This window comes from Scyliorhinus canicula, chromosome 5, assembly GCF_902713615.1.
Source record: "Scyliorhinus canicula chromosome 5, sScyCan1.1, whole genome shotgun sequence".
Classification (NCBI taxonomy): domain Eukaryota; kingdom Metazoa; phylum Chordata; class Chondrichthyes; order Carcharhiniformes; family Scyliorhinidae; genus Scyliorhinus; species Scyliorhinus canicula.
This window is the reverse complement of record NC_052150.1, coordinates 58164804-58179217: the sequence shown is the minus strand read 5'-3', so window position 1 is coordinate 58179217 and position 14414 is coordinate 58164804. Positions and strand designations below refer to the sequence as shown.

The window sequence follows — 14414 nt, the reverse complement described above, 5'->3', positions numbered from 1 at the left end:
GGTGGGGTTACTGGGATAGAGTGGAGGTGTGGCCTCAAATGGAGGGCTCTTTCCAAGGGCCGTGCTGACTTGAATGGCCTCCTTCTGCGCTGTAAATTCTATAAAAAGTATTTTTTATTTAATTGCTAAACTTGAGAGATTACCTGGGAATCATCCCAGTGAATCTTCTCTGAACAGTTTCCAATTAAATAATATCTTTTCTTACAGTACTCCAGATGTGGTCTTACCAGTACTGTGTACAGTCGCAGCAAGAATTGCCTACTCTTTAAAATAAGGGCCAACATTCCATTCACCTGCCTGGTTTCCTGCTGTTCCTGTGTGCTAGCTTTCTGTATTTTGTGCACAAGTACCTCCAAGTCCCTTTGTGTTGCAGCTTCCTGCAGTTTTTCTCAATTTAAATAATACCCTTTTCTTTTGTTCTCCCTTCCATAATGAACAACTTTTTTTGTGTCATCTGCAAATTTGGCTACAGTACATTTGCTTCCTTCCTCCAAGTCATTAATATAAATTGTGAACAGTTGTGGTCCCAGCACTGAGCCCTGTGGAACCCCGCTGGTTACAGGTTGCCAATCTGAAAAATAACCCTTATCTCCACTCGTTTCCTGTCCATTAGCCAATTCTCTATCTAATAATAATAATCATCATCATCCTTATTATTATAATAAGTGGACTTACATTAACACTGCAATGGAGTTGCTGTGAAAATCCCCCAGTCGCCACACTCAGGCACCTGTTCAGGTACACTGAGGAAGAATTCAGAATGTCGAATTCACCTAACAAGCACATTTTTTGGGACTTGTGGGAGGAAACCGAGGCATCCAGAGGAAACTCACGCAGACGCTGGGAGAACGTGCAGACTCCGCATAGACTGTGAACAAAGCGGGAATCAAACCTGGGACCCTTGCGCTGTGAAACAACAATGCTAACCACTGTGCTACCATGCTGCCCACATATGCCAACATACTATCTCAAACACCATGAGCTCTTGGACTGGATTCTCTGATTCTGGGGCTATGTCCCCATGCCAGTGTGGGAACGGTGGAGAAAATGGCGCAAAAACGGCCACCGATTCCCCGTTTTGCTGGGGGCTAGCAGGAAGGCAGCGGATAGCACCCGGGTCTAGCTGCCGATATGCCACGGAGAATTGCCAGGTTCGTGGCCATGCTTGCGCACGGCGATGGCTTGCAGTGGCCGCACCGTGCTACATGGCGGTGGCCGCTCGTGGATCTGCGAAATAGTACCCCACTTAGGCCGACTCGCGTGCCTCGGACCAACCCCCCCCCCCCCCGACACAGTGCCCCCAGCACTGAATAATGTCCCCCCCCCTGCCCACAATCGGCCTTCCCCGACTGTGCCGGCGCTGGACTGAGTCCGCAGCCGCCACTCCGAGTTCCCGATGGATGAGACCATGAGAGACCCATGCTGTCGGGAACTTAGCTGGTCAGAGGCAGAGCATTGGGGGCAATGCCCTTAGGCCGTCGATACTGGTGGCTTTCGAGGGGGTGGAGCATCGTGAAAGCGGCGCCGCCCCCAATTTTCCGGCCATTCACCGAACGCGAGTTTGGAGTCGGCGACCGGTGAATCCAACTCCTTATCTTTTGACTTAGCCTTTTGTGAGGTACCATGTCCAACACCTTCCTGAAGTCCAAATACAACACATCTACAGGTTCCCCTCTATCCACTCTGGTTGAGACTTCCTCAAAAAGTCTAATAAATTAGACAGGCACAATTTTAATTGCATGAAGCTATGCTGACTCTTCTTGATTAGATTATCATTTTCCAAATGTGCTGCTAATACTTTCTGAATGATTAATTCCAACATTCTTCCAACAATAGATGTTAGGCTAGTTGGCCTATAGTTACTCACTTTTTGCCTACCTCCCTTTTTGAATCGGGATGTTACATTGGTAGTTTTCCAATCCTCCGGTACTTCTGCAGAATTCTGCGAAAATTACAACCAATACATCAACTATCTCTGTAGCTACTCCGTTTAGGATCTTTGGATGCAAGCCACCAGGGCCAGGTGACTTGTCTGCCTTTAGTCCCATTTGTTTATCTAATACTACTTCACTAATGATGGTGATGGTATTTAATTTCTCCACGTGTTCTTCAGTACTAATGGGATTTTCGAAGTAACTTCCACCGTAAAGACTGATGCAAAATATCTATTTAACTCCCCTCTGCCATTTCCTTGTTCCCCATAACATGTGGCACGGTGGCACTGTGGTTAGCGTTGCTGCCTTACAGTGCCAGGAACCGGGGTTCAATACTGGTCTTGGAACACTATCTGTTTGGAGTTTGCATGTTCTCCTCATGTCTGCGTGGGTTTCCCCTGGGTGTTCTGGTTTCCTCCCACAGTCTAAAGATGTATGGCATAGTTTGATTGGCCTGATAAATTGGCCCTTAGTGTCCAGGGATGTGCAGGTTAGATTATGGGTTTACAGGGACAGGGCTAGGTGGACGGGGGAGTGGACATGGTAGAGTGTTCATTGAAGAGTTTGTGCAGACTTGAGTCGAATGGCCTCCTTCTGCACTGTAGGGATTCTATGATAACTATCTCCAAGATTCATTTTTCTAAGAGGCATATATTTACTTTGACCTCTCTCTTCCTTTTTATATATTCTTGATGAAATTAAGCACAATATTCAATCTGGAAATACTTTGACCTTCCAGTGGTCTTATAAGATATCGGAGCAGAATTAGGCTACCCGGCCCACCCATCGAATCTGCTCCGCCACTCGATCATGGCTGATATGTTCCCATCCCCTCCACAACCTTCCCCTCCACAACCATAGGCATAGGCACATGTTAATTTCTGATTTTTGATGGATAGTTTCACACTGACGTATCTCAGCCCAACCATGCTCTGGTAAACTTACTCAAATTTAGAGCATTCTGTATCATGATCACTCCCTTATATCTGGAAGTGGTAATATTTTCCAGCATTATATTTTCAGAATTAGAGACATCACACTTAGACTTTACCACATTAAATCCCTGTTGTGGCCCTTTTTCTGGATATGCTTAGCTTAAATCTGAAGTGATGTTCTGGTTAAGATGATGTGGCATTATAGTTTATAAATTAACCATTCTACACAGATTTCAGAGTAAGGTGTCTTAGAAGCTCTTCATTGTGTATAAAGATTTCTGAGGTTTGTTTTCAGTTTTACTGGACATTGACGCCTGTGTTGAATTGTTCATCATTATTGTCGTCACATATCATCTGCATATATAAATTAATATACCCATATCATAATGAAATTAAATTCCTTACTTACAGCATGATGCAACAGGCACACTGATTGCCAAAATAATCCAGGCTATGTCAATTTTGCTGAGACAGATAGTTGCTTTTGGTGGAGGCTTATCTACTTCAGTTACATGAGAAATGTTGCTGGGCATTTCAGGGCCCCTCGTTCCTGCAGGGACTACTCTGTTCAGGAAGTTTCCTGCTGCTGCTGAATCAGACTCAGAGAAGGTTGAAGAGATTCCAGGTATAGATGTAGTTGTCAGAATGCCATTAGAAGAAGAATCACTTTCCATCGTGCTGAGTGTTGTCATGGAGGTTGAAATATAAGATTCAAGCATGGTTGACAGGTGTTGATCACCAACTTTCAATAAACCCTCAAGCCTATCTACATATGGGGTATAGTCACTCATTATGATAGACAAATCCAGGTTTAAACCTGGTTGTGATTTTAATGACAAGCTATCAAACATAGAAGTGACCTGAGAAATGGAACTAAGTATCAGATTAGTTGGTAAGGCAGGAAGAAATGATGTCTGTAAAATCTTTTCTTCTGTAACTTGCCAGAGATTTTTAAGGTCGTGCAGGTTGTCGGTCTCATTTGAAAATTTAAGCATAGTAAATTTATGGATATCTGAGGTTCTTAAAACTAGTTCCGGTTGAAGGTTAACCGATGAAGAAATTGTCTCAAATTCATTGTGATACATTCTAGTAGTAAATGAAGAATACAATATTACATTTCCATGAAGTTGTACAGGCTGCACCAATTCATTTTTATGAAGTAGAGACGGTCTTTTCTTTAAAGATGTTGGCTCTGGATACAAAGTGCTTCGATTATACATGGAAACTTCCATTGTTCTGAGATAATTATGGGCAATGTCCTGTGGTGAGACTGATGGTGGTAACTGGATGACAGTAGGCGTAGGTTCTATTAAGCTGGTATCCATCATCTTGATGTTATCGACTATTTGAAGATATTGCAAGATTCCTCCATGAGAATCTGAAGTCCTGTGCCAGTTAGTATGATCCATAATTTTGGAATTAGCACTAGGTTTGGGAAGCGCTGTGCTTACAGTAAAGTCTATTAGATGATTTTGAGAACTTGACTTAAGAGGCAATTCTTGTGCAGTGGATATTAGTTCTTCTGTCGATGCCAGGATCAGTAGAACTAAATGCAAATAAGAATAAGATGTTACTTGAAATCAAGCAGCCCTGTACAATATATCATGTAATCATAGAATAATATGGCTATTTGGCCCATCATCCCTGTACTGGCTCAGAGGATGAATATCAAACAAATCCCACTCACCTGCTCTGGGAGCATCATTTCTGTAGCCCTGCAAACTGGCCTTCTGTAAGCACTTTTAAAGTTTACTGTGATCCCAGACTAGACTCCAACAGTGGCTAGGATACTTGAATGAAACCCCAATATTTTAGTTTATTTTAAAACTGTGCGGAAAGAATGATTCGCTTGAGGGGTGATTGCATGAGAAAAATAGGGCTTTGGTATTTTTAAAACAAAACTTTATTGTAAATACAATATTCAACTTTTTAACTTCACACCAAAAAAAGAACAGCTTACAATTAACCCTTACTACCACTACTCAATTTCAACTTCCGGTGTGGACCATGGAGTAAGCTCCTGCCCAAGGTTACAGAAAAGAGCTCTTTTTTAATCAATACAGGGTTGAGTTTTGATGAAAAGATGTAGGTGAATGTTGGAGGAGTATTTCCACTATATCATGACCCCCATCTGCAACTATCACAGGTTTGCACTAGCAACAATGGATGCCACCTTTAAAGGGGGGGGGGGGGATGGGGGTTGGGGGGGAAACACAGTTAGGGACTTCTACACTGATGACAGATTAGCAACACTAAAGAAGCTGGCGGAAAGGTTTCAACTGCCCAATGGACACTTACAAATTAAAATCTTCCTCCGTAAAGAAACAACAAAATACCCACGGACACCAGGCCACTCGCTGATAGAGGAGCTGTTGGACGCGGGCAACTTTGGGGGTGGGAGGGGGGTGGGAGGGACTGCAAAGACCTGTATAGCCGACTATTAGAAGACACACATTACCCGCTGGACGAGGCAAGGGAAAAATGGAAGGAAGAACTAGGGATAGAAATAGGGTGGGGGCTCTGGAGCGAAGGACTGAATAGCGCAAACTCCACTTCCAAATGTGCCTAATGCAGCTGAGAGTGGTGTAGAGTGCACCCAAGCAGAACCCGAATGAGGTTCTCCCGGAGGTGGAGGACAAATTTGAATGGTGCCAGGTAAGCCCGGCCAACCACATCAACATGTTCTGGGCATTCACCAGACTGTGGTGAATGTAACATGATAATTCACACTATATCTTTGTAAGCGCAGTAGCGTTATCCGACCACTAGGGGGAGTATCTCTGGGAATGCTCAGGAGCTTGTACAGGGCTCCACCCGTGGCTCCGCCCATGACTCCTCCCCCTAGTGCTGCTGTATAAATACCCTTGTCCAGAGTCTGCCTGCAGTTCACTGAGAGTTCATCAACAGGTAACAGGCTGGCTCTGTAGTAAGTAGATTAAAGCCTATATTCATATCGGAAACACGTGTCTGGTGAATTGATGGTTCCATCAATTTAATCTACTTAAGAACAGTCAAGATCGATCATGGAATCAGCCCTCAAGCCTGGACGCCTGGAACTCGACCCGCAGGATGCAGAGGCTAAAGAAATCTTCTCCCACTGGCTGCAGTGCTTTAAGGCGTACCTGACAGAAGCGAGCACAGCCGAAACGACAGAGGAACAGAAGTTAAGTCTACTGCACGCGAGGGTGAGCCACAGAATCTCTACGCAACTAAACTCGGCCGGTTCATATACTGCAGCGCTAGCAGTACTCGATAAGATATATGTAAGGCCCATTAACAAAGTTTACGCACGCCATGTGTTCACGACTCGCCGCCAGCGGCCTACAGAATCACTCGCCTAATTTCTAAGGGAACTCAATAATTTGTCCAATGACTGTAATTATCAAGCGGTTACCGCGCGCGGCTAAACACAGAGAACTTGCTGTACGTGATGTTTTCGTAGCGGGCCTCAAGTCTAATTATGTGCGCCAACGACTGCTGGAAAAGGGGGCCCAAGACTTAGAAACGACTGTGGAAGCTGCTACCATGATGGAAGTCTCCTTCCGCAGCCTTAACTCGTTCCCCGCGGACCCCGCGACCCAATCATGGGCCCCCGACCAGCGACTCCCCCAGGCCTGTGCTACGTGGCCATCCAGCCACCATGCTGCCCCAGCCAGCCACTATGCTGCTCCAGCCTGCCATTTCTGCGGCCAGAATCAGCACCCGCAGCAGCACTGCCCGGCCCGCAATGCAACCTGCAGCAGCTGCGGGCGGAAAGGCCACTACGCGAGAGTGTGCCTCGCAAAAAGGGCCCCAGCTTCCAACTCCCCAGCGGCACAAAGTAATCGCTCCCCACACCCGCAGGCCCGCGGGGCCCGAAACGCTGCGGCCTATGCCCCGACTCCGCCCCCTCCCGCCACATGCGATCCATGGGGGCCGCCATCTTGGCAAACCTCCACCACGCGGCCGGCCATGTGTGACTCATGGGGGTCGCCATCTTGGACGCCATCTTCCTCGCCGCCCGCCACGTGCGATCCACGGGCCCGACCTGCATCTCCACGCTCGGACAACTCATCAGAAGAATACGACTATGAACTCAGAGGGCAGTCATCACGGGGCCACTCCAGCACAGCTGATCGAGACGCCGGCAACCCGCAACTCAGCGCAGTTACTCTGAGCCAATCACACCCGAAGCATCTGCGAAATTCGATGGCAGATGTCCAAATCAACGGGTACAAAACGCCATGCCTCTTCGACTCCGGGAGCACTGAGAGCTTCATACATCCAGACCTAGTAAGACGCTATTCGCTCCCCGTTTTCCCCATGCAGCAAACTATCTCGCTCGCTTCAGGCTCCCAGTCGGTCCAGATCCAGGGGTGCACCGCCGTGATACTCACAATCCGAGGCGCTAGCTACTCAAAATTCAAACTCTACGTTTTGCCTCTGCGCGCCACTCTTATTAGGCCTAGACTTTCAATGTAACCTCAAGAGCCTCACCCTCAGCTTCGGCGGGCCCCTGCCCCCACTCACTATCTGCAGCCTCACTACGCTGCGAATCCCCCCCACTCCTCTCTTCACCAATCTCACAAAGGACTGTAAACCCATAGCCACTCGTAGCAGGCGATACAGCCTGCAGGATAGGGTATTTATCAGAGCAGAGGTCCGAAGGCTTCTCAGTGAGGGGGCTATAGAGGCCAGCAATAGTCCCTGGAGAGCTCAGGTGGTGGTCGTTAAAACCGGGGAAAAATTCCGCATGGTTGTCGACTATAGTCAGACATAAATAGATTTACGCTCCTCGAAGCATATCCCCTCCCCAGGATTGCAGACATGGTAAACCAGATTGCCCAGTACCGGCTCTTTTCCACGGTGGATCTGAAGTCTGCATACCACCAGCTCCCAATCCGCCCGGAGGACCGCCACTACACGGCATTCGAGGCCGATTTCCTCTTCCATTTCCTCCGGGTCCCTTTCGGCGTCACTATTGGGGTCTCAGTGTTCCAACAAGCAATGGACCAAATGGTGGACCAGTACGGACTGCGGGCCACGTTTCCGTACTTGGACAATGTCACCATCTGCGGCTATGACCAGCAGGACCACGACGCCAACCTCCACCGTTTTCTCCAGACGGCACAGAAACTGAATCTCACGTACAACAAGGAGAAATGCGTTTTCCGCACAACCAGACTGGCCATCCTCGGCTATGTCGTGGAAAACGGAGTCCTGGGCCCAGACCCGGACCGTATGCTGAAACTCCCCCTCCCCCATTGCCCCAAGGCCCTCAAACGGTGCTTGGGTTTATTTTCCTACTACGCCCAGTGGGTCCCTCAATATGCGGACAAAGCCCGCCCACTCTTTAGGGCCACATGATTTCCCCTGTCAGCCAAGGCACGCCAGGCCTTCGACGGCATCAAGGAGGACATTGCCAAAGCGGTCATGCGGGCGGTGGATGAATCCACTCCATTTCAGGTAGAGAGCGACGCCTCAGAGGTAGCTCTTGCAGCCACTTTAAATCAGGCAGGGAGACCAGTCGCATTTTTCTCCGTACCCTCTCCGCTTCAGAACTCCGACACTCCTCAGTCGAGAAAGAAGCACAAGCCATTGTGGAGGCTATCCGTTACTTGAGGCACTACCTCGCAGGATGAGGGTTCACCCTCATCACCGACCAAAGATCGGTTGCTTTCATGTTCGACAAAGGGGCAAAATTAAAAACGACAAAATTCTGAGGTGGCGGATCAAACTCTCCACCAACAATTACGACATTAAGTATCAACCCGGGAAGCTCAACGAGCCTCCGGATGCCCTGTCCCGCGGGACATGCGCCAGCGCGCAGATTGACCGATTGAAAGTCATCCACAATGACCTCTGCCACCCGGGGGTCACCCGGCTCGCCCACTACATCAGGGCCCAAAACCTGCCTTTCTCCAACGAGGAGGTAAAAGCGGTCACCAGGGACTGCCCGATCTGTGCGGAGTGCAAACCGCACTTCTATAGACCAGACAGGGCTCACCTGGTCAAGGCTTCTAGGCCCTTTGAACGCCTCGCGATTGATTTCAAAGGGCCACTCCCCTCAACTAACAAGAACGTTTACTTTTTAAACGTCGTAGACGAGTTCTCCCATTTCCCATTCGCTATCCCGTGCCTCGACCTGACCTCCCACACAGTCATTAGGGCCCTGCATAGCATCTTCACCCTGTTTGGTTTCCCCAGCTACGTACACAGCGACCGGGGTTCGTCCTTCATGAACGACGAGCTGCGTCAGTACCTGCTCGACAAGGGCATTGCCTCGAGCAGGACTACCAGCTACAACCCCAGGGGGAACGGGCAGGTGGAGAGGGAGAACGCGACGGTCTGGAAGACCGTCCTACTGACCCTCCGGTCTAGAAAGCTCCAAGTCTCCCAGTGGCAGCAAGTCCTCCCAGACGCGCTTCACGCTATTAGGTCCCTTTTCTGCACAGCGACCAATCAGACCCCTCACGAGAGGCTCTTCATTTTTTCCAGGGGCACTACCACGGGGGTCTCACTTCCGGCATGGCTGAGGACACCGGGCCCCGTACTTCTGAGGAAACACGTCAGGGCACACAAAACTGACCCCCTTGTTGAAAAGGTGCGCCTGCTCCACTCCAATCCCACGTACGCATTCGTCGAGTTCCCTGACGGCTGTCAGGACACTGTATCCCTCCGGGATCTGGCACCTGCCGGATCCAGCGCCCCCTCTACCCCCACAGAAGAACCTCTCACCCTACACCCCATGCTGCCGCCCCCTCGCGCTCCCGAGCCCGCGAGCTCGCTCCACCAGTTCCACGCACCCGCGCCGGCCAGCCCCCAGCGCCCCCAGTCCCCGGTTGAACCAGGAGAGTATGAAGCTCGGATACAACCCTCCCTGGAGTCCACCATCGTACCCCAGCACACAACACCCATCCAGCCACCGCAAGAGGCTGCAACCCTGGTGCTCCGCAGATCACAGCGGACAATTCGACCACCAGACAGATTAACTTTGTAGACCACCACCCCCGCCGGACTTGATTTTTTTGAAGGGGGTGAATGTGGTGAATGTAACATGATAAATCACACTACATCTTTGTAAGCGCAGTAGCGTTATCCGACCACTAGGGGGAGTAGCTCTGGAAATGCTCAGGAGCTTGTACAGGGCTCCACCCTTGGCTCTGCCCACGACTCCTCCCCCTAATGCTGCTGTATAAATACCCTTGTCCAGAGTCAGCCTGCAGTTCACTGAGAGTTCATCAACGGGTAACGGGCTGGCTCTGTAGTCAGTAGATTAAAGCCTATATTCATATCGGAAACACGTGTCTGGTGAATTGATGGTTCCATCACAGACATTTAGGGTTCTGAACAGCCTTCTTCGAGGCAACATCCAAAGATTTGTTTTTATTTATTTACGGGATGTGGGCGTCGATGGTTAGGCTCACATCCTAGTTGCCCTTCAGAAGGTGACAGTGAGTTGTCTTCTTGAACCACTGTAGTGTGTGTGGTTTCGGAAGAAGTTCCATGATTTTGCCCCAGCGACGGTGAAAGAATGGCGATATATTCCAAATCAAGGTGGTGAGTGACTTGGAGAGGAATTCCCAGGTGGTGTGGTTTTTAAATATCTGCTGCTCTAGTCCTTCTAGATGGTAATGGGTGCGGGTTTGGAAGGTGCTGTCAAAGGAACTTTGGAGTTACGAGAGTGCATCTTGTAGATGGTACACACGGCTGCCACTGTTCATAGGTGGCGGGGGGTTTCACTGTAGAACTGCTTGTGGGCTGCTTTATCCTGGATGGTGTTGAGTTTCTTGAGTGCTTTTGGAGCTGCACTCATCTGGGCAAGTGGAGAGTATTCCATTACACCCCTAGCTTGTGCCTTAGTGGACAGGTTTTGGGGGGGATTAGGAGTTGAGTTATTCACCGCAAGATTCCTATCCTTTGTCCTGCCCTGGTGGCTACAGTATTAATATGGCTAGTCTAGTGCAGTGTCTGATCAATGGTAACCCCAGGAAGTTGACTGTGGGGATTCAGTGATGATAATACCATTGAATGTCAAGGATCCTCTATTGTAGGGATGGTTATTGCCTGGTACTTGTGTGGTGCGAATGTAACTTACCACTTTTCAACTCAAGCCTGGATATTGTCCAGGCCTTGCTGCATTTGGAAATGGACTGCTCCATTATCTGAGGACTCGCAAATGGACTGCTCCATTATCTGAGGACTCGCAGATGGTGCTAAATATCATGCAGCCATCGGCAAACATCCCCACTTCTGACATTATGATGTAAGGGAGATCATTGGTGAAGCAGCTGGAGGTGGTTGGGTCCAGGACACCACCCTGAGGAACTCATGCAGTGATGTCCTGGAGCTGAGATTATTGACGTCCAATCATTACAACCATTTTCCTTTGTGCCAGGTTGACTCCAAACAGCGGAGAGTTTTCCCCAATTCCATTGATTTCAGTTCAGATAAGGATGCCATACTCGGTCAAATTCTGCCTTGATGTCAAGGGCAGTCACTCTCACCTCACCTCTGGCATTCAACTCTTTTGTCTGCACGGTGAGTGATGTTTTGGCTGAGTGAGAGTGCTCTTGGAGTTGGGTGAACACTGGGGGTGAGGTGATACTGGCAGCTGAGACTACAAGGGAGAGAAGTGACTGTTAAGTCTCCAGGGGCAGAGTTGGAGACCTGCTAAATTTCAATCTATCTGGTAAGTAGTGGTGACTGGTAAGTAGCTTTTCTTTTCTTTTAGTTTATCGTTTTATTTCTTTTTTGGGGGGAGGCATTGTAGTTTTAGATGATAACCTCCGGATTAAGACATGGCAGGAGATCCCAGACCCATGTTATGCTCCTCTTGTGCGATGTGCAAGTTCAGAGACACGTCCACTGTCCCTGGCTCATTCATGTGCAAGAAGCGTGTCCAGCTCCAGCTCCTGTTAGACCACTTGACGGCTCTGGAGCTGCGGATGGATTCACTTTGGAACATCCACGATGATGAGGCAGTCATGGATAGCACGTTTAGTGAGTTGGTCACACCGCAGATAAAGAGTACAGCGGGAGAGAGGAAATGGGTGACCACCAGGCAAAGGAAGAGTAGGAAGGCAGTGCAGGGGTCCCCTGCGGTCATCTTCCTGCAAAACAGGTATACTGTTTTGGATACTGTTGGGAGAGATGGCTCACCAGGGGAAGGCAGCAGTAGCCAGGTCCATGACACCATTACTGGCTCTGCTGCACAAAAGGGCAGGAAAAAGAGTGGTAGAGCTATAGTGATAGGGGATTTGATTGTAACGGGAGTAGACAGGCATTTCTGCAGACACAAATGAGACTCCAGCAAAGTATGTTGCCTCCCGGGTGCAAGGGTGCTGGACGTCTCAGAGCGGCTGCAGGATATTCCAAAGGTGAACAGCCAGCTGTCGTGGTACATATAGGCACCAATGATATAGGGAGAAAATACAGGATGAGGTCTGACATGCTGAATTTAGGAGTTTGGAGCTAAACTGAAAAGTAGTACCTCAAAGGTAGTAATCTTGAGATTCCTACCACTGCCACGTGCTAGTCAAAGTAGGAATGACAGGATAAACAGGATAAATGTGTGGCTTGAGAGTTGGTGCAAGTGGAAGGGATTCAGGTTTCTGGAACTTTGGAACCGGTTCTGGGAGAAGTGGGACCATTACAAATCGACGGTCTACACCTGGGTAGAACTGGAACCAATGTCCTCGGGTAGCTTGTTTGCTAGCGCTGTTGGGGAGGGTTTAAACTAATATGCAAGGGTACGTGATGTCTCGGATCGTGTTTTCCGGGTCCACAAGGGGGAGGGGGAGCAGCCCCAAGTCGTAGTCCACATTGGCACTAACGACATAGGTAGGAAAGGGGACAAGGATGTCAGGCAGGCCTTTAGGGAGCTAGGATGGAAGCTCAGAGCGAGAACAAACAGAGTTGTTATCTCTGGGTTGTTGCCCGTGCCACGTGATAGTGAGATGAGGAATAGGGAGAGAGAGCAATTAAACACGTGGCTACAGGGATGGTGCAGGCGGGAGGGATTCAGATTTCTGGATAACTGGGGCTCTTTCTGGGGAAGGTGGGACCTCTATAGACAGGATGGTCTACATCTGAACCTGAGGGGCACCAATATCCTAGGGGGGAGATTTGTTAGTGCTCTTTGGGGGGGTTTAAACTAATTCAGCAGGGGCATGGGAACCTGGATTGTAGTTTTGGGGTACGGGAGATTGAGAGTATAGAGGTCAGGAGCACAGATTTGACTTCGCAGGAGGGTGCCAGTGTTCAGGTAGGTGGTTTGAAGTGTGTCTACTTCAATGCCAGGAGTATACGAAATAAGGTAGGGGAACTGGAAGCATGGGTAGGTACCTGGGACTTCGATGTTGTGGCCATTTCAGAGACATGGATAGAGCAGGGACAGGAATGGTTGTTGCAGGTTCCGGGGTTTAGGTGTTTTAGTAAGCTCAGAGAAGGGGGCAAAAGAGGGCGAGGTGTGGCGCTGCTAGTCAAGGACAGTATTACGGTGGCGGAAAGGATGCTAGATGGGGACTCTTCTTCCGAGGTAGTATGGGCTGAGGTTAGAAATAGGAAAGGAGAGGTCACCCTGTTGGGGGTTTTCTATAGGCCACCTAATAGTTCTAGGGATGTAGAGGAAAGGATGGTGAAGATGATTCTGGAAAAGAGCGAAAGTAACAGGGTAGTTGTTATGGGAGACTTTAACTTTCCAAATATTGACTGGAAAATATATAGTTCGAGTACATTAGATGGGTCGTTCTTTGTACAATGTGTGCAGGAGGGTTTCCTAACACAATATGTTGACAGGCCAACAAGAGGCGAGGCCACATTGGATTTGGTTTTGGGTAATGAACCAGGCCAGGTGTTAGATCTGGAGGTAGGTGAGCACTTTGGAAACAGTGACCACAAATCGGTGACCTTTACGTTAGTGATGGAAAGGGATAAGTATACCCCGCAGGGCAAGAGTTATAGCTGGGGGAAGGGCAATTATGATGCCATTAGACATGACTTAGGATGTGTTGGTTGGAGAAGTAGGCTGCAAGGGTTGGGCACACTGGATATGTGGAGCTTGTTCAAGGAACAGCTATTGCATGTTCTTGATAAGTACGTACCAGTCAGGCAGGGAGGAAGGGGTCGAGCGAGGGAACCGTGGTTTACCAAAGAAGTGGAATCTCTTGTTAAGAGGAAGAAGGAGGCCTATGTGAAGATGAGGCGTGAAGTTTCAGTTGGGGCGCTTGATAGTTACAAGGAAGCAAGGAAGGATCTAAAGAGAGAGCTAAGACGAGCAAGGAGGGGACATGAGAAGTCTTTGGCAGGTAGGATCAAGGAAAACCCAAAAGCTTTCTATAGGTATGTCAGGAATAAAAGAATGACTAGGGTAAGAGTAGGGCCAGTCAAGGACAGTGGTGGGAAGTTGTGTGTGGAGGCTGAGGAGATAAGCGAGATACTAAATGAATACTTTTCGTCAGTATTCACTCAGGAAAAAGATAATGTTGTGGAGGAGAATGCTGAGACCCAGGCTATTAGAATAGATGGCATTGAGGTGCGTAGGGAAGAAGTGTTGGCAATTCTG

The 14414-nt window shown here is 48.8% G+C and overlaps 1 protein-coding gene across 2 annotated transcripts in view; it reads right to left on the bottom strand.

Moving 5' to 3' along the window:
- tmem108 (transmembrane protein 108) overlaps positions 1-14414 on the bottom strand; it is a 117173-nt gene that overhangs the window by 44329 nt on the left and 58430 nt on the right. For both annotated transcript variants that reach the window (XM_038797127.1, XM_038797128.1), the window contains exon 2: positions 3279-4415. In XM_038797127.1, the coding sequence (XP_038653055.1) occupies positions 3279-4415 (1137 nt within the window). The remainder of the gene's footprint in view (positions 1-3278; positions 4416-14414) is intronic.